Source organism: Anabrus simplex, chromosome 13 (assembly GCF_040414725.1).
Source record: "Anabrus simplex isolate iqAnaSimp1 chromosome 13, ASM4041472v1, whole genome shotgun sequence".
NCBI lineage: Eukaryota > Metazoa > Arthropoda > Insecta > Orthoptera > Tettigoniidae > Anabrus > Anabrus simplex.
The window spans coordinates 102,708,879-102,729,028 of NC_090277.1; the positions used below are offsets into that span (position 1 = coordinate 102,708,879).

Here is a 20,150-nt window from a genome sequence, read left to right on the forward strand (position 1 = left end):
ACTCGGTTGCTGTGGAGTGCCATACGGGTTTGTGACGTCATGCGGAATTGAATGCTCGCATGCAATTTCACATTAACCCAGGCACTGCTCGAGCACTACACTACATGACAGTCAAGCTAAACGCTTAACCTCTGATGTAACTGAAACAATTATGCTGATAATAATGATTTATCATGTAAATAAACAGTTTTACAGTATGTACAATTTAATTTGGAGCGCCCAGTGATTCAAATATGTATGAATATTGTGTAACTAACAATTACCTAGGTTATGTTAGCCGGGCGGCCTGTGAAAAAGAGAGGGCGGTGCGCCCATCAAAAAGGTCTTAGGGAGAACACTGGTGTATATAGATGTTCCATAGTTCGTTACAGTGGAGGTGCTTTCTACTAGGTTGCTATATTGGTATTTGTAAACTTACAATGCTAAAAAGAGAAAAATGTTCCACTTTTTCAATACAATAACACTGTTGCACGAATCATAATAATACCAGTACATAAGAAAGGAGACAAAAGAATACTGGATAACTACAGAGGTATCTCACTGCTAAATATTGGGTACAAGATACTCTCGAGATTATTGCTGAACAGAGTGGAAGCACAGCTTGAATCGACCATAGGAGAATGAATACCAGGGTGGTTTCCGGAAAGGGAGAAACTGCGTAGAACAGATCTTTGGACTAAAGAGAATCATAGAACACAGACACAGGAAAGGAAAAGAAAAGACACAATAGTTACATTTGTAGACTTCGCAAAAGCCTACGATTCAATAGACAGGAACACACTACTGAACATCCTACGCGACAGAGGATTGGATTCTACGACACATGCATTGGTGGGGGAAACATTGAAGGATACAACTGCTAGAGTAAGATACCGGAGTATGTTGTCAGACAGCTTTGAAATTAAGACAGGAGTCTGACAAGGGGATGGGCTGTCGCCAATATTATTTAACCTAGTTTTGGATGAAGTGGTGAAGCAGTGGAGACAGTTGAATAGAACCATGGGAATTGAAGGTGTACATATATAAGATCAAAAACAATGTCATAGTGGATTGCCTTGCATTCGCAGATGATATGGTGTTGTTACATGAGAAGGAAGAAGAAGCAAAGTTGGCACTAGCAAATCTAGCAGAAACTACAGCAAAGGTTGGTCTGAAAATAGCCTACAACAAGACGAAGGTACTGAATACGAAGACCGATTGGAATGTAAAAGGCCAAGTGGTAGAGAGAGTCGACAGCTTCCGGTACCTAGGTGAGAACATCACGGGTAAAGTACAAAGCAACAAAAGTACCACAGACAAAGCTCAACTGCTGCTGAAACTACGATATGCAGCTATGACTACATATGGAAAGAAGAACCTCTCGAGGAACGCCAAACTGCGACACTACATGATAACCATCAGGAATGCTGCATTATATGCAACTGAAACGCTGACATTAGGCAAGAGAGCTTGCATACAATTGGAGAAGGAGGAAAGAAGAATCTTGAGACATATATGGGGCACCAAAAAGCAAGGTGAAATTTGGGTACACAGATCAAGGCAGGAACTATATGCGAGTATAGAACCAATCTCGAGTGTGATAAGAAAGAGGAGGTTAGGATTTGTTGGACATCTCATGAGGATGGATGACAGTAGGCTGACAAAGAAGATATGGAATGCAACCTGCTTAACTGGAAATAAGTGGATGAAAGAAGTCAGAGAAGATTGGGAGACTATTGGCATAAAGGAAAAATATCCACTGATGACAGTACAGGATAGGTCCAAATACAAAAAGCTCGTGGAAGGTCACAGATGGACAGACACCAGGATCCAGATTCAGATCACGGAAGCCGAGAGAAAGAGGAGGAGTGAGAGAATGAAGAGGTATTGGGAAGAAAGAAGACGTACCGAACAAGTCACTCGTGATCCTCAGGGGTCTTAACGAACCTAATAATAATAATTTATTAAGGGACCTTTTTCGACATCTGTCCATGTCATCATCAGCCTACACAAAAATGGCAAGAAGTTAATTGCAACACTTGTGACTTTTTTTTAACCTCAAGATCAGCAAGAGTGCTCAAGAACCTCTACATGAACTTCTATTTTTAATTCAAGAAAAGTGTCACAAGTGTTACAATTGTGTTAACTTCTTGCCATTTTTGTGTAGGCTGAAGATGACATGGACAGATGTCGAAACCGGTCCCTCTATAAATTAAATATGTTGCTACATTGATTCGTGCAACAGTGTTATTGTATTGAAAAGGTGGAACATTTTTCTCTTTTTAGCATTGTAACTTATTAGTTCATTACGGATCAGTGATGAAGTTTTTAACTTTAAATTTGTAAACTTGTCATGTTTGTTTATTTTTAAAAATAATAATCCTTATAATTACACAGTTCAAAAAAAATATTTACGATAATTATTTCACCTTCAGAACCTGCATCTGGCTTGCTGGAGTGGAGAATTAATGGTGATTTTGCCTTCAAACCAATCCTCAATATCTGAGCATTTATTCAGTTTTATTTAGCCTTTTTTTACTTTGTTTCTTATGTTCTTACATTAACCAGAATCCTTTGTACTTTTCCAGTTTGGTGTGAATGGACTTATGGTCCTTCGACTCTCTTGCTCAATTTTATATACCGTTATTTGCAATGGTCTGTCTGTCGGTTAAAGAAAGGGTGGCACTTCCTCACCCAGCGGGCATACTTAGGAAAGAGAAAAGTTGTATAAAAATGACGTGTAGTGATACCTTAAGTGGTTAGAAGGGAGAGATCCTTCCTTTATGCTTGCCAGGGACGCACCATTCCGCCCATAGAAGTATTCTTATTTATATAGAAAAACTGAAACATAGACTGTGTACATCAGTTGAATATGACCATTTGCTGTGTTCCTGTTGACCAGCCAAGTTTTGTATCGTCTCTGGTAGAGCTTGCATCGTGTCCAGGAGAACACCAATTTGGAAATCGGCATAGTGTGTGTTGGGTGCAAATGCTCTATTCGCGATAATGTTAAGTATTAACATGGTGACATTCTTCTTCTTTTTCTCCTCCTCCTCCTCCTCATTCGTCTTCTTCTTCTTTACCAAATGTTGACTCCTATCACAGTGAAGTCTGTACAGTGTTCGGCTGTCCTCATCAGTCTGTTTGAATTTAGTCCTGTCCAATCCCGTAAGTTCGTCAGTTCCTTCGACCGTGACTTCTACGTGCATCAGTTTTATCGTGTAATCAATTTTAGTAAGTTGTACTTTTCATTCCTCATAATATGCCCAAGGTAGGCATATTGATTGTACACACCAACATTCGTTCCCTCCTGATGCGCCTGAGTATGACAGCATTGGAGATGATGTGAGACCACAAGATCTGTAACATCCTTTGGAACATCCACATCTTAAAGGCATTTACTGTATTCTCTCAATGGTGTTACATTTCAGACTCCATATTTCAGCACTGTACAGAAGCATTAAATATACTTCGGATCTGATGAAGTTGTGACGTGCTCCAAGTTGAGGCTTCTGTCACGCAGTAGATTCCTCATTATTTTCAGAAACCTAGCACGAGCCATTTCTAGTGATACACGAATCTCTAAATCAGGGTCTAAGTCCTCAGGAATCCAGCTGCCAAGGTACTTAAACCTTCTCACTTGTTCAACTTGTCCCCCATAAATGTCCATAAGAAGAGGTCTGATAATGGCCATTACCTTTGTTCTGTCAGTGTTAATTTTGGCTCCAAGTTTATCCACTTCTGCTACAATTCTGTCTACCAGTCGCTGAAGATCTTCAGTACTGTCAGTCAAGATGACGGTGTCACCTGCGTCAGCCTACCGTTAACTTTTACTCCATCTTTCGCTTCTTGAAGAGCAGCTTGGAAGATCTGCTCAGAGTATAGATTAAATAGCAGGGAAGATAATGTACATCCTTGCGCTACTCTATGTTTAATCCTAGCAGAGCGAGTCTTGGAGTTCCCAATTCTCACAGAAGCTTCTTGATGTTCATACAGCTTTTTGACAAATGTAAGATCTTCTCTAGAGAGAGAGAGAGAGAGAGAGAGAGTAAGAGATAGATTTATTAAAGAAATAAATCGTCCATCCTCCAATGAGGGTGATCATTTGGATCCGAAATACAGTTTCAATTTCAATGGAGTTTAAAAATATCAAGAAATGAAAATTTAATCGTTGATGCTATTCACAGAATTTGACACAATCAAATGCTCAGGCAGAATCAATGAAGCAAATATATACATCTTTAGACTGGTCTCTACAATTTTGTAAAAGCGTCATCAGGCAGAAGGAGGCCTGACGTGTCCCAATGCCCTTACAGAAACCAGATCGTTCGTCACCTATGTCCAGATCTATTAAAGAAACTATTATTTATGTTGGATCCACTTTGTCAATACACTTTTTATAACTGAAAAATTATTTATTTGTACATGTTTCAGGAACAATATGCATTCCCTTCATTAGTGAAGTCAAATCAAAGAATAGAAACAATATAACATTGTATTTTGTTTAGCCCACAATTTAAAGAATTATTATATCTAAATAAATTTAACCCATGAAAGCCTAGCATTGCATGTGTGCAACGGCGTGCCGGTGCTCTTTTCTTTCAATCTATGAAGTTGTTTTCCAGTAAAGGAATGAAAATTGAGTGCATATTCCGTAAAGGGAAGTGTTGTGCTTTGTTACGAGCCGGTTAATCAATAGTCACTGCTTGATTCTTGACGAGGCGTATGTTTGAAGTTCGCCGTGTTTTCCAGCTATCACAATGGCATACCATAAGAGATAAGATTCGCCATATAATTTTATGATTTAGATATTAATTAACCTCTTTTAGGAAATCCAGGAAGTAAATTCATCAGAGTTTGAATGTAGCACGATTCCTTTTACAATTGATAACTCGTGGGCGAGTGAGATCTACATATTCCCAGCGTTGCATATTCGCAACGCTAGGCGGATCCGTTGTCAAATCACTTCCTTATATACCATTTTGGTATTGAAGGGTTTGTTATTGACGTAACAAGCCTTCGTTGCTGTGCATGCAATTCAAACTCATTCAAACTCATATACCAGTTTTGTGATGCATATTATTATTATTATTATTATAAGTGGCGGTAGGAAATTTTATATCGGATATATGGGAGGAAGTCATAGTTGAATAGCGCCATTTATTCGATTCACATTTATTTTAGGGGCTCGACATTAGCAGAAATTCTCGAGGATGTAGAGAAGCGAGATGAAGGAGTAGATACTATTTATATAGAACCTCCAGAGCGCAGTACTACGTCAAATCCTACGGCACGGAGCTCAGGGGAGATCTCGCGCGCGGGGGAAGGTCGCGTACATTAAGTTGTACGGTACGACGGACGAGACCACCTTATGACGACGCTGTGCATATGAGAAATGCTCTAGCATAGTCCGTGCAGCGTGTGTTAAGTGTGACTTTGGGCTCTGCATAAGTTGCTTCACTTCGTTCCACACAAACGGACATACAGATCACTGAGTCTTCAGAGAAACCCACAGCAAATGATCACACCAGTAAACTGAAGAACTCTGAATACCCCGTCAGTTTTCAATATAATTTTCCAATAAATATATTTATTTTGGTTACTGTATATATATATTGTACCAGGAAAAGTTTTTGGGTAAAGGGCATGAGTAGGACCTCAGGGAGTGGAACTTGGTTTTGGAGCCGATACAGAGTAGGATAGACTCGCAGAGTGAATAATAGATGGTTAAAAATTTTTTTCAAAACAATTTGTTAATTCTTCACCCTGCAATATGATTATTGGACTCAAATCTGGCATTGAAATTAAAAGTTTGAACGTAATCTTCCTGAATTCTGTTCATGAAAATGGAATAAATATCACTGATTCCAAAGTCTTTCATATGTGAGAATATGAGGTATTGAATTTCCACCTAAAGTCTTTCTAAACCTAAGCACACACTTGTAATTGTAAGTTGATATGAGAAATTAAATTTCTGTTAAAAGTTTTCAGTTTTCAGTTTGTAAACCTTGATATATAGCACACTTGAAAAGCCTAAAGTCTTTCTGTGAGATATAAAACTGAAATTTGAAATTAAATTAATCACTTCTGAGAAATTATGAGAACTCTGAAATATTTGTTCACACGCGGCACTGAAGTTTCCACTGTTCAAAATTAATGAAAAAATTTTAGTCAGTTTGTTACTACTCACTTACGGAAAGAAATGTTGCTACAAAATGTCGAAGGATGGACATCTGGAATGTTCCGTGGAGAATCAGGATCGGCGATGTTCCCTTAACACACCATGTTGACGTTCCCGATGAGGTGATGACGGCTGGAACTGGATCATGTAGAATTGCAGCTTGTTAGGGTGATTTTTCGCACACGAAAAATTCACTTAGTGCGAGTAGTTACCACTGACACTGTCATTTACTGTTGAACACTATTTATGGCGTAATTGAATTTCAAGACGTTAAATGAAGAATCACAGTCCTTCCTGTATGAAATACTATTTAAAGTCGTTACTGAAACGTTCATAATTACACAGTTCACACTTGAAAAGGCAAATCATAGTCGATAATCACAGTCTTTGAACACAGTCATTAAGTCACTAAGGATTATTTTCTGCTTATCTTGTTATTATAACGTCATATTACCTCAGAAAAAGTTCTTAGTTTTCACTCAAATTACTACTGTAAGTCGTATACTGTTGTGGCGTAAATAAAGAAATACAGTTCAATACTCGAAAAGAAATGAGTTCTGGTGATTCTACACATTAGTTTCTGTAGAAGTTCAATATCATTTGAAGTAACCTAAGTCTACACGTAATGACATATTCTGTGAACGTTAAATATTTGATATTTGCACTTCAATAAGTTCACTCGTATTATATTCTTAAATGTCTTTAGAATTAGACTGTAGTCGCGACGCGATGTACTAAATACAGTGCGACGTCTTTTATAATTCTGTCGGCGATATAACTTCGTGTTCCGGAAATGCGACGGCAAGTACTTTCACAGTGACTGCGCGAACATACTGTACGCGGGTCGGTCTCTCCTCTGTCTCACTCACACACATCTGTATACTCGTCCTTGTACTGGCCTGCTTGCTGGCTAGCCTTGACATATATAGATACCAGCGCTGGGAGGGGTAGCATCTCTTGGCCATGTGACCGTGAGTGCGTAATTTCTTTTAGACTTTAAATTATTATAACTCAACAACCATGGGATGAATTAATTCGAAATTCACAGGGATTAACTTTTATGACGTCCGCTACGATTCAGCGTTTGTCCCGTTGAAATTGGTTAAGGCGTTGAAAAGCTGGCAAAAGAAAATTCTTTTCGAGAAATATCTCTAGGGGAGGTGAGCTTCGAGCGACAGGTGACGTCACTTGACTCCGCCTAGTGCACTCGTGGGGTCTGGCACATACTGGAACATTCTTTACATAGATGTTCGTACGTCGGTCGGATCTTTTATGCTGGAATAACGTTTCTTTCGATTGATATGGACTAGGACCTAGGCTTTCCTGGTACAATATATATATAATAGGTACTGTAAATAATGTCTTATTGCATATAAACTATTTTATTTTGTCTCTTAGTAAATAATCAACTCAACAATAACTTACATCTTCTTCTCCACGCTCTTTGTCCTGTTACTTTCATTATTTTCTCGAAGAAAACAACATGCGTGTTGGTACCTTGCAGACTACTACTTAAGCGCCTAGCGTTGCGTATATGTAACACCCTATATTTCTGAAACGAAACATGTTTGCTTCAAAATAATGGATCTTCCGTGAATAATACCCTATCCTAAGAATGTTTATTAAGAAAAATTTAACATTTCAAAAAATAAAAAATTTGGGCATTCAAGGGGTAAGATCTTAAAGTTTTTCTTCTTTTTTAGACAAGACAGGATCAAATCAAATACCTATTATGTTTAAGTTTATCAACGTATGTCCAGTTCATATTTTAAAAAAAAATGAATTCTGTAATGTATTATCTTTAGAAATTCACTGAATTTTTAATAAGTTGCAGGATAATTAAGAGACTTACTCCCTCTGGAGTTTCACTTTTCTTAATTTTTGTGTTGTGTCGCTGTTTATTCCCGCAGCCCATTGGTTTTGTCACTAGCCGGACCTAACCAATTCATACCAGTAGTGGTGTCACACAGGATACTAGAGATCTTTTGGCTGCTTTGTTGATCTAACCTGTAGTGTAGTTGGGATTTTTCTTTGTGTGCGCAGGTAGCACAGTGACGACTTTCTCCGGGTTGATCCTGCTGGCATCGTACATGCTGTTCGACAGCTTCACGTCCAATTGGCAAGGCGCTCTCTTCCAGCAGTACGGAATGAGCTCCGTCCAGATGATGTGTGGGGTCAACCTGTTCTCCTGCCTCTTTACAGCTGTGTCACTGGCGCAGCAGGGAGGCTTCATACATTCGCTCAACTTCATGACTCAGGTACTATACCAGACATTTCCTCTATCAAGTTGGGAGGTGATGTTTCCATTGTTTTTTGCCCATTAAAACGTCAGTTTTCACACTTGACGAATTATAATTGAAGACTGCCATGCCAAAATATACCAAACACATTTCCTTGTGATAATGTATTGTAAGTGCATCTCTTTACAACATATAGAAAACTGATGCAGATGGTGCTTTTCTGAGTGAGTGATAACTGAATCTCTGTAGTGGTGCAAGCCTTAACGTTGTATGTTCCGTACCGCAGCTGTAACATGTTTTGCCATTGGGTTGTTCTCGCTTCACGTTTCGGATGTTGTAGTTACTTTTTTTTATCTCTAGTGCTTAAAAACTATTAGTTGGCCATGCATTTATGGGCGTGCAGCTGTGAGCTTGCATCCGGGAGATAGAGGGTTCGAGCCCCACCGCCGGCAGCCCTGAAGGTGGTTTTCCGTGGTTTCCCATTTTCACACCAGGCAAATGCTGGGGCTGTACCTTAATTAAGGCCATGGCCGCTTCCTTCCCATTCCTAAGCCTTTCCTATCCCATCGTCACTATAAGACCTATATGTGTCGGTACGATGTAAAAAAAATTCTAAAAAAATCATTTGGTGGATCAGTGATTTTGAATTGTTTAAAAACAAGAAAATGCTTCCACTGAAAACTTAAGTTTTTTTACTTGTCTTGTTATTCCCTGAGACAAGTGATATTTACGTATGATTAGTCATAAAGGGTACTATGGCTCGTGCGTTTTCAGTGGTACAATGTGTCTTTATGTATGATTCATATGTTTTGCAGTTCAAGAATCTCATAATTGATCTGTATTAACATTACAGTACAGAAATATGTAAATTAAAAATCTAAATTAAATATTTCTGATTCATATGTGTGAACTCATTCAGCTCGTGAAGTTCAAAGATTGATTCAAGATAGGTTCCCGGGTGTAGATGTTCCAAGTCATAAATATTAACTGATAATGGAAAACATTGTTCACAGAAGAACGATGGAAAGTTAGCCTCCCTTTAGATGGTGCAAACAGTATTTGCGTCTGAATAAAGAGATAAAGGTTACATGTCACAAAATAAAATAATTGAAGTTGATTTTTAATTCCCACCATGTCTATCTCTACATCTTGCTATTTTCCTTGACCTAATGTGTGATTATTTCTTTTGCCCAGTTTCCCAAGTTTGTGTTCGACTGCCTGGTGCTGTCGGTGTGTTCTGCTGGGGGTCAGCTCTTCATCTATTTCACCATCTCAACGTTTGGTCCTGTCGTCTTCGTAATCATCATGACCATCAGACAGGTGAGTGACAACTGCAGAACCAGGTAACCAGAAAGATAATACCGTTAAAGATTGGACTAACCCAATGTAGATTTTACACTTCGCAATAGTTAGGACCAGATTTTTGGGATGTGCCAAGTTGCTGAGAAATGCTCTACTGTTGAAAAGTTCTCAATCACTTTTGGAAACAAAATGAAATATAACATAAATGTTGTTAAAAGCTACCCAAGTGATGCAACATGCTTCTTTGAAATAAATAACCCCCCTTTGCTTTTGACCCTAGAATTGCGAACCATCGTCCAGGAAGACTGTGTGGTATTCCTACATGTGTGACCATCTCTGAGACACACATATCTAAATTTAAATTTACCTTTGTAGTCAGTCATCAGATGGCACCAACTTCAAATTGTGGTGGTCTTCTACTGTATTTGAAATGTCTTTTTGAAACAAATTCATTCATTCATTCCTCCTACCTATGTTGTTGTTTTGGTCATCAGCCCCTAGACTGGTTTAATGCAGCTCTCCATGCCAACCTATCCTGTGCTAACCTTTTCATTTCTACATAACTGCTACCGGTACCTCCTCCATCCACTCTAATTTGTTTTTCACCGGGTGAGATGACCGGTTATGGGCGTGCAGCTGTGAGCTTGTGTCCAGGAGGTAGTGGATTTGAACCCCACTGTCGACAGTCCTGAAGATGGTTTTCCAATTTTACACCAGCTTGCGCTGTACCTTAATTAAGGCCACGGCCGCTTCCTTCCCACTCCGAGGCCTTTCCTATCCCATCATCGCCGTAGGACCCATCTGTGTCGGTGCGACGTAAAACAAATTTTTTTAAAAAATTGTTTTTCGTGTTCATACTTCGGTCTACCCCTGCTGTTCTTACCGCCTACATTTCCCTCAAAAAACCCAACTGAACAAGTCCTGGGTGTCTTAAGACGTGTGCTATCATTCTGTCTCTTCTAGTTAAATTTTGCCAAATCGTCCTTCTCTCACAAATTTGATTCAGCATCTCTTCTTTTGTGATTCAATCTACTCTTCTCACCTTCAGCATTCTTCTGTAACACCACATTTCAAACGCTTCAATTCTATTTTTTCTGAGCTAGTTATCGTCCGTAATGTTAATAATAATCGTATGTCGTCAACTACCGTGAGCAGACATTTCAATTTGGCGCCATCTGGCTGTCTGTTCGTCATTTTCGATGTTCCATTTTACTCTAGGTCCACTAGATGGCAGACCGAGTAAACCGAAACTCTTTTGGGCGTCTACTGAATTAATGAATTTTAATTTATTTTTTTGGGCTAACACCAAATGTGTCACCAGAGATCATTTCATGAAGCGTCGAATGAACTTTTTTCCGCCCTTGAAAAATCCGACTGCCTCTGCCGGGTTTGAACCCGCTATCTTGGGATCCGGAGGCCGACACTCTACCACTGATCCACAGAGGCAGCTGTTTCACTTCTATACAATGCTTGTGCTAGTCTGCATTTTATGACTTCCTTAGTTATTCCACTGCCCAATAACAATATTCATCTACTTCCTTTAATAATTCATTTCCCAATCTAATATTTCCTGCATCACTTGACTTTGTTCGACTGCACTCCATTTACTTTTGTTTTTGGATTTATTTTCATCTTGTACTCCTTCTCCAAGACTGTGTTCATACCATTCAGCAGTTTCTCTAGATCTTCTGCAGTTTCAGATAAAATAACAGTATCATCGGTAAATCTCAGGGTTTTGATTTCCTCTCCTTGGATTGTGATTTCCCTAGATTCCTCTTTGATTTCCTTTACTGCCTGTTCTATATAAACATAGAAAAGGATGGGGGATAAACTGCAACCTTGCCTCACTCCGTTTTGGATCGCTGCTTCTTTTTCAAAGTCCGTAATTCTTATGACTGCAGACTGATTTTTACACAGTCGGTAGAGAATTCTTCTTTCTCGGTATCTGATCATGATTGCCTTCAGAATCCCAAATAGCTTGGTCCGGTCAACATTATCAAATGCCTTTTTCCTAGATCTACGAACGACATGTATGTGGGCTTGTCTTTTGTAATTTGATCCTCAAATATATGTGTGTATATATAATTCGTAATTCATTAATTAATTTATTCATTTACCATTGATCTACCTTTAGGGCTGTCGCCCAGATGGCAGATTGCCTGTCATTTGTTTACATAGCCTTAAATGATTTCAAAGAAGTTGAAAATTTATTGAATATTTCACTTGGTAAATTTTTCTAGTCCTAATTCCACTTCCTGTAAACAAATATTTGCCATACCCATTTTTTTTACATGTCCGAACCATCTCAGTCTTGCTTTCTGTATATTCTGTACTAACGGTTCTATATTTAGCTCTTTTCTGATTTTAATATTTTGAATTCTATCTCTTTTTTTAACCGATGACGTATCAGCAGCTTGTTAATTGCGCAGTTGATTTCAAGGCTTAACTAAATGAAGACTCTGACATTATAGTAGTGGTTGAGCATGCTATGCATAGAAATATTGTTGACGCTGCTGTCAAGTATGAAGGAGGAGATGATGATGATGATGATGATGATGATTTCCAACAAGATGGCTTACAAGTGTTGGAACTGCATAAGCCCACTCCTGTACAGTCAATAGACCAAGCGTTTAGTGCAGTGACTATTTTTCGATCCTACATACAGAGTCAATCAATTGTAAATGACAGTGTTTTCACACCAGTAGCTGTTGTTCAATGGTATGTGGAAAAAAAAAGAAGAAATTAACATGTATGTATTCTGTTTTCAACAAATTCTTATAGTAAATATCTGAGACGTTTACGATAAAAGCAGGGTTAAGACAGGGAAATGGTTTATCACCATGGGGATGGTTTATCACCATTACTTTTCAACTGTGCTCTAGAATACGTGACGAGGGACTGGTACAAGGAATATCCTAAGAGCATAAAAATAGGAAACAAGAATGATCAAATAAACTTAAATTGTTTGGGATTCGCAGACGACAAAACATTTCTAACTAATAACATTCAAGAAGCCAGAAATCAAATAAGTCTTCAATATGTAGCACAAAACATTGGTGACAACAAAATGAAAGTCATGCTATTTGCTAATGACATCTGTATGTGGGGTGATTGCAAGGAGGTACTTACGGATCAGATCAATGCATGGACAGTAACAGCTAAAAGGTACAGCCTATGATTCAGTCAGGAAAAAAGTGAAGTGTTGGTTATGCAGAGAAATGGTGAACCTGATGGTTAACAACAGAAGATGTCCAACAAATTCAAATATCTAGGAAGTATGATATCAGAAACAGGCTCCATTGAAGAGGAACTTACCAGCAGGATTCAAGCTCGAGGAACATTCTATAGAGTTGTCCCGAAGCAATTTATCTGACTTATTACATGCCAATTTTGACATATGGGAGTGAGACCTGGACCATGAGGAAAAAGGATGAAGCAAGGATTCAGGCAGCTGACATGAGATTCGTCCGAGCGATGGTTGGCAAAACACGACGAGATAAAATTTGTAATGAGAACATCAGGGACATGGCTCAGGTTGGCAGAATGCAGGATAACATAACTCTGCTTAGACTCAAAGGGTATGGTCACATGCAAAGGATGGATCCTGATCGCTTACCCAGAAAAATGTATGATCTGCAGTTAAAATATTCAAGACCAAGAGGGCAGCCAAGAATGTGATATACAGACATGGTCAGCAACAACGAGGGGACCGGGACAGCATTGAAGAAGGAGGAAAGTACGAAGACAGAAGTTGGTGGAGGGGCTTCATTCGCCTACCCATCATATCGATGGAACGATGTGAGATATGTATGAAGCACAAAAAATAGGACTCCAGATATCATTCGAAAAGATTGAGATTGGCCGTCATCTGTTACACTAGCAGAGCCTTTGGTAGAAGAACTGAGAACTAATTGCTTCATAGTCAAGTGTAGTCAAAACACTGCCGTCTAAGACAAACGATTATGCAAGAATTAGATCATTGTTTTGATCTTATCATATGAGTTTTGTAAAACAAAGCTGACACAAGCATTTACAGTTAACAGTCCTACTATAGCTCTTAATTTAATATTTCTGGACAGATTAAATGTTAAGATTAGAAAAATGTAATATCGCATTCACCGCTAAATAGCGCAACTCGATTATTTATAGGTAGCAGTTTGGTAGGATTCTTGCTGGCTCCTTGATTCAGAGAAATTTTCTGCATCCCTGGGCTATTGAAATGTGTTCTTTCTCATGTACGAAGCAAAATTATTTTTGATTGGCGTTGAAGTCTCGTTATCACATGAAATGTTTTTCTTCCACAGGGACTTGCCATCCTGCTGTCCTGCATCTTCTATCAGCACCACATCAGTGCAATCGGCGTGTTTGGTGTGATCGTGGTGTTTGTGTCCATCTTCTTGCGAGTGTACTGCAATCAGCGATTGCGAGCTATTCGCAAAAGGACTCAGGTGCTAAGTGCTGTAAAAGTATAAGTTGGTCATTACCATCTGCGAGAGAGAATAGACACAGGGTTGGGAATTCCACCCTTGGTACAATGACACTGGTTGAAACTAGCTTCTTAGAAGTTGCCAAAGAAGCAAGATTTTTGCAGATCTAGAAACAATTTCATTGGTCTGATTTGTAATTGCCATCAACTGAAATGAATCAGATGCTACTTGTTGGATCCACTGGAACACTTACAGTAGTTGAGGAATATTCCACAAATGTACAGTAGTGTGCAAATTAATCTAAACACAGTCATTTCTATGACCATTTATAACTTTTGTTGACAGAATCATCATATGTTCCTGCTAAACACTGTTGCACTTTTAACCTAATTGCGTTGTAGATGTATGGCGGCATTATTGTTAACACATTGGAGATACAGCCCGTAAAAACTGAAAGTATGTCCACCCCTTCTCCCGTTCCTCTACGGGCTCGAGTATAAAGTGAGATGAATCTTCGTTTTACATAAAATCAACTTCATGGTCCGTATCGCACTTTAACAGATTCACAACTAAGTATATTTTTAATTTCCACCTTGTTGATACATTAGTTGCTTAAGGCAACTTACTGGTTAAAAGTGGTGTACATGTTTTGTGTATTATTAATATCTTCAGCCACATAACACTGTTTATATGAAAAATTCATATATTGACAAAGTATCAATGCTTTGAGAGAAAGTGTCCTTAAAATTAGCATAAGATGATTAAATGACAACATTGTCATTTGAAAAGTTCGAAAGGATTGGACATTTTCCTTCTTTTCTTTTTTCTGTAGAAAATTATTTTTTTCATGATAATGTCAGCTTCTCCATAATAATTTGCCCTTTAACTGTAATTATGAGGTGAAATCTGTAATAATTACGGACAATCCGTAATAGTTGGCACATCTGTTGTAGTTTCTATGGGCGGTAAGCCTGCCTGGTGCCCATGATTGTTAAGGCATTGAAGTCTATTCGATCTGACACCATGGTTAGTCGATTCGCGTCTCAATGGTCGAAAAATTTCACCATCAGAATGTTGGTCGGCAGGGTAGGGGAGGTGGTGGTATACAATTTTCAATCACTAGATTGTGTGCCAAAAGCTTGGATTAAATTCCAAACCTCTCCACACTGCTCATATAGAACGAGGGTGTACGATGCTGTTGATGGTGATCCGTCATTCGGATGGCAACGGCAACAATACTTATTCGATCACCGAGCTCGATAGCTGCAGTCGCTTAAGTGTGGCCAGTATCCAGTATTCGGGAGATCGTGGGTTCGAACCCCACTGTCGGCAGCCCTGAAGATGGTTTTCCGTGGTTTCCCCATTTTCACACCAGGCAAATGCTGGGGCTGTACCTTAATTAAGGCCATGGCTGCTTCCTTCCCACTTCTAGCCCCTTCCTGCCTCATTGTCACCATAAGACCTATCTGTGTCGGTGCGACGTAAAGCAAATAACAAAAAACAAAAAAACAAAAAAAAAAATTATTCGATCGTCACTTCCTTTTGCTACCCATAATCTTTGTGAAATTAATTGTGCTCTGCTCTTCTTCACTGTAAATCCTTAAGTAATGTTGTATTTTCTATAGTACCTGGCAGTTGATAGAAAGAATTGAGGCCTACATTAAGCACATCTACACTGGAATCGCTTATGGTTCAGAAGACGAAAATGTCATCACATGGGAAAGGATGCTTCGAGAAAACCTACACTGAAAAGCAGCTACTGGGTGAGAAACAAGCCACAAGAAATGTTTTATCACTGAATTAACAGATAGTGTGCGAATGTTATTGTGTAATGTGATATACGTTAGAATAGATTGCTGTCGGGAAGAGCAAAGTTGGTGTCATTATCGAGAAGGGAGGAGTATGCCTTGAATTTGACTCAAAAAGTTTCTGGAGGGCAGAGGGTGATTACGGATAATCCACTTCAACATTTGGCACCTCTGCCATAGGCGTGTTATTTCATTGCTGCTGACGGAGCTCGGGGAATCTATAGGCGCATGAATTCACGGTAGCTCAAAATAGTAGGCGGCATTTCAGAGAGCTGTGACAACCAGAATACTATTGGATGCTTCGATAGGCATAAAATGTACTGGTTATGAGCGTAAGTCGAGAGCTCTTCTTTAAAAGCATTGACAACACAACCAGTTCCTGCATAACCTGAGGCTGCATCATCTTTCACTCTCAGCTGTGAAATGAACAGGAAAGTATGTGTGTGCGTTTGAGAGGCAGGCTTGTTTGTGTGATTCTTGTAAATATTTAGCAAGCCTAATTTAATCGTACGAAATTTAGATGATGAATCCATACCAGATATTCTTATTGACGACTTGGGTGCTGAAATTGAGGACGAGGATAACAATTACACACCAGTTGAACAAGATGATTCTGACACTTCAGGCAAGTAAACTTAGATAATGAGCAAATTTCAAATTGGTGTGAAGTGGGTTCTGTAATACAGTTTTATACTGGTCCCAAAAAATTTGGGTTGTTTCCCGTGTACAGATGACTGCCTGCAACAACTGGATGTGAGCCTGCCGTCACGAAAATAATGATGGAAAAGCAAATTACTGGTTGTAAACAAGGATATCCATGTCGTTGACCAATTAGTTTAGAATCTGTGTTACTAGGTGAATCAAATATAAACCGGAATTATGTTTTACAATTTTACTGAATCCACCGACAAATACACAACAAACACCTCATTTTTCTACATACTCTCCTGAATTTCACACACTTTTTGCCACCAAAATGGCAACATTTTTATGCCGTCCTCAGAGAAAGAAGAAGAACGTTCATGCAGCCAGTTGCGCACGTACTCCTCTACTGCTGCATGATCATGAAATTCCTTTCCTATCAGTTCTTCTTTCAGTGGTCTAAACAAGTGCTAGTCACAAGGTGACAAGTTTGGACTGTGAGGAGGATGTTCCAGAGGTGTCCAATGTATTTCCTCCAGTTTTCCCCATGTTACGACAGCCTTGCATTGTCGTCCAGAAGAACATCTCGGATCGGTTGCCGGCGACATTTGTTGCGACATGCAGCTTTTGTCTCGACCAAATGACGGCAGTAATTCGTGCAAGAAATCCACAAGCAAAATGGCCACATAGTCCCAAAAAACAGTTGCATGCAGAAAGGCTTGGTTTGGCCTTGACTGGGCCAGCTACACCTTGTTCCTGCCACTCCATGCTTGCTTGTTTTGACTCTGGGGTGTGATGATGAACCCAAGTTTTATCAGAAGTCACAATGTGATGCAAAAATCATATCCTTCCTCTTCATAATAATTCAGATGCCTCCGACAAACTTCCTGGTGGAATTTTTCTTCCTGGGTGAGAAGACGAGGAACCCACAAGGCATACAATTTCAAAGGTTGAGTTCATCATTGATGATTGCTTCAACACTTCCAAAGCTTATTCCTATGAGTGAAGCAATTTCAGGAATGTTTATGTGTCAATCTTCTTCACTAAGGTCACGTACAGCACGAATGTTATCTGCAGTGATGCTTGTCCGCAGTCATCATTGGTTGGGCTCGTTTTCCACTTCTTCCCCTCCTGCCAAAAATGGGTTTGTCCAATTCATACACCTGGGTCTTTGAAAGAGTTGCGCCCCCAAGCTGTGCATGGAGCCTTCTCAAAATTCCCGAAGCTCTGGTGCCTTTTTTCACCAGAACCTTGATGATGATGCGCTGTGCAATGGACATGCGTACCTCTTGCTCGCTCGTGGCGTACTGAAGCGAGCAGCGGTCACTCTGTGGTGTGTGACGCATCATGACCCCTACTCCAGACATTCCCACCAACATCTTTTCAAAGCCCCACCCACTTCTGTTCGCTACCGGAGCCGCTAATTTTAAATACCGGTTTATATTTGATGCACCTAGTAGTATGTTTAGTAGATGTGTCCTCAAAATTTGTCAAATTTCAAAATATTAACCTAACTGGCATCCATAGCTACGTCAGAATTTTTTTTTTCATATGTAGTACTTACTATCTTCATAAATTTATATTCATTCATTCATTCATTCTGAGTATTGTCCCAATAAGCTATTAGTTCGAGTTGCGACTTTACAATTAGTGGTAAAAATGTTTAATATTCATAATATACGTTGATCACAATATAAAAATTGCTGCATTATTGTGATAATTAACTCATTTGGTGTAGAAGAAAGTGTAATCTTTCCAAATATTCCAAAATGTATTACGGTCATTGCCTTCTGTTGCATTGAAAGAAATTCAAAAACCATGAAAATTCCTGCAATATCTAGAGGGGAGCACATTCAAATGTGGTCATCTCCAATGTGTTAACATTGTAGGGCATTATTGCATGTTCTTTGTAACGCAGGAGTTAGTTGAATGTTTTCGGGTAAGGTCATACATGTTTTCAGTGTTATGTTGTGTTATTGTACCACAAATTGGTAATAGATACCCCACAGAAACATTAAAAATTGTGACATTAGCTGAGCATGACACAAAGAAAAATTGCTTCACAATGTAATGTTAGTGTGGCTACAGTAAATTCAATTTTGAAGATGAAGGGAAAGTGGGTATTTGCTTTTATTTTCGCGTTGGTGTCAGCGGAAAATGACATAATGGAAAATTACCAGTAGCCCATTAAATGAAGAATACCTTAATAGTTTACAAAACAATTTTAATACAGTAACAACAACAATAAGGGGAACATTAAAATTAATAGTAAAAAAACATAAAATTACAGTTCAGCAGCCGGGCTGAGTGGCTCAGGCAGTTGAGGTGCTGGCCTTCTGATTCCAACATGGCAGGTTCGATCCTGGCTCAGTCTGCTGGTATTTGAAGGTGCTCAAATACATCAGCCTCGTGTCAGTAGATTTACTAGCATGTAAAAGAACTTCTGTGGGCAAAATTCTGGCAACTCGGCGTCTCCAAAAACCCGTCAAGAGTAGTTAGTGGGACGTAAAAACAATAACATTAATTACCATGCAAACCATAGAAAACAGAGTTGAGAAAAGTATTTTGAAGAATAAATGCATCAAGCTTCCTCTGACCACTGTACAGAGGAAACAATATGTTATAACGGATGCGGAGAGGGCAGCCAGGTCAACCAGACTCAAGACTTTTTGGGAGAAGAAAAGGAAGACAAATTTGTTGTATTCTGATTTAAGTGCTCCAGTGTGGGCGTAAACTCTGTAAATAAATAATAGTTCATCATGTCATTGACCTAGTTGGGGGCGGCAAGAATTCATTAATATAGGTTCCAAATTTCAATTTTTTAAAGATTGAAACATAAATATTTAACATTTCTAATTATTTTTAGTGTAATTTGATAGAAACTGATGATGTTCTTTCAATAACAAAACATTTAATTCTATTTTAAAGACAGATTGAGAAACGAAGATGTGACAAAGGAGGTCAGAATGGAAAACCTAAATCAGAGAATTTTTTGGCAGACTGAGAAACATAACTGAGTTGAAATTGGAAAGAAATGGCTTCAGATAGCATTTTAAAAAAAGAAGTGTTATGAGAACACTTTTCTATATCTTGTTTGGATTGATTTGCACGCTGTTATACTGGAAGTTTCATGGTAAAATGACCGACTGTCTTCTTTAGGATCTTATGTACTTAAATAGGAAATGATTAAGTCCCCATAATCTGAGCTCTTATGACATTAGAATTTAACTCTAAACAGTCTGGTTCCTTTAAGTTGTTGGCCCACTGTTTTCTTAAAGAATGTCAGTGTATTGAATGCCATGTTACCATAGTAAAGAAATTTCCTTTTATCTCTACATGATGCAAATATGATTCCCTCAATTTTGCTCTCTCTACACTTCCTTTTTTCTTTCAATCACCTTGTTCTATTAACTCCCACTGCGAATCATTACTAGTGAGTTGGCCTGAGGATCCCAGTATTGCAGGTTCAAACCTGGTACAGGTAGTTGGAATTTGGAAGGGCAGGTGTCCATTTGGTACATTATGTCATATGATGGTCAGTGTGTAAAAAGATCTCTGTTGGCACATTAAT

General features: G+C 38.9%; 1 protein-coding gene across 1 annotated transcript in view; it reads left to right on the plus strand.

The window, feature by feature from the left end:
* The window catches only part of sll (slalom), a 51,133-nt gene extending 31,219 nt beyond the window's left edge, over nt 1–19,914 (plus strand). The window contains exons 6-8 of the mRNA XM_067157442.2: nt 8,204–8,418; nt 9,595–9,720; nt 14,007–19,914. Coding sequence (XP_067013543.1) covers nt 8,204–8,418; nt 9,595–9,720; nt 14,007–14,174 — 509 coding nt within the window. The 3' untranslated portion in view covers nt 14,175–19,914. The remainder of the gene's footprint in view (nt 1–8,203; nt 8,419–9,594; nt 9,721–14,006) is intronic.
* The last annotated feature ends 236 nt before the right edge of the window (nt 19,915–20,150 follow it).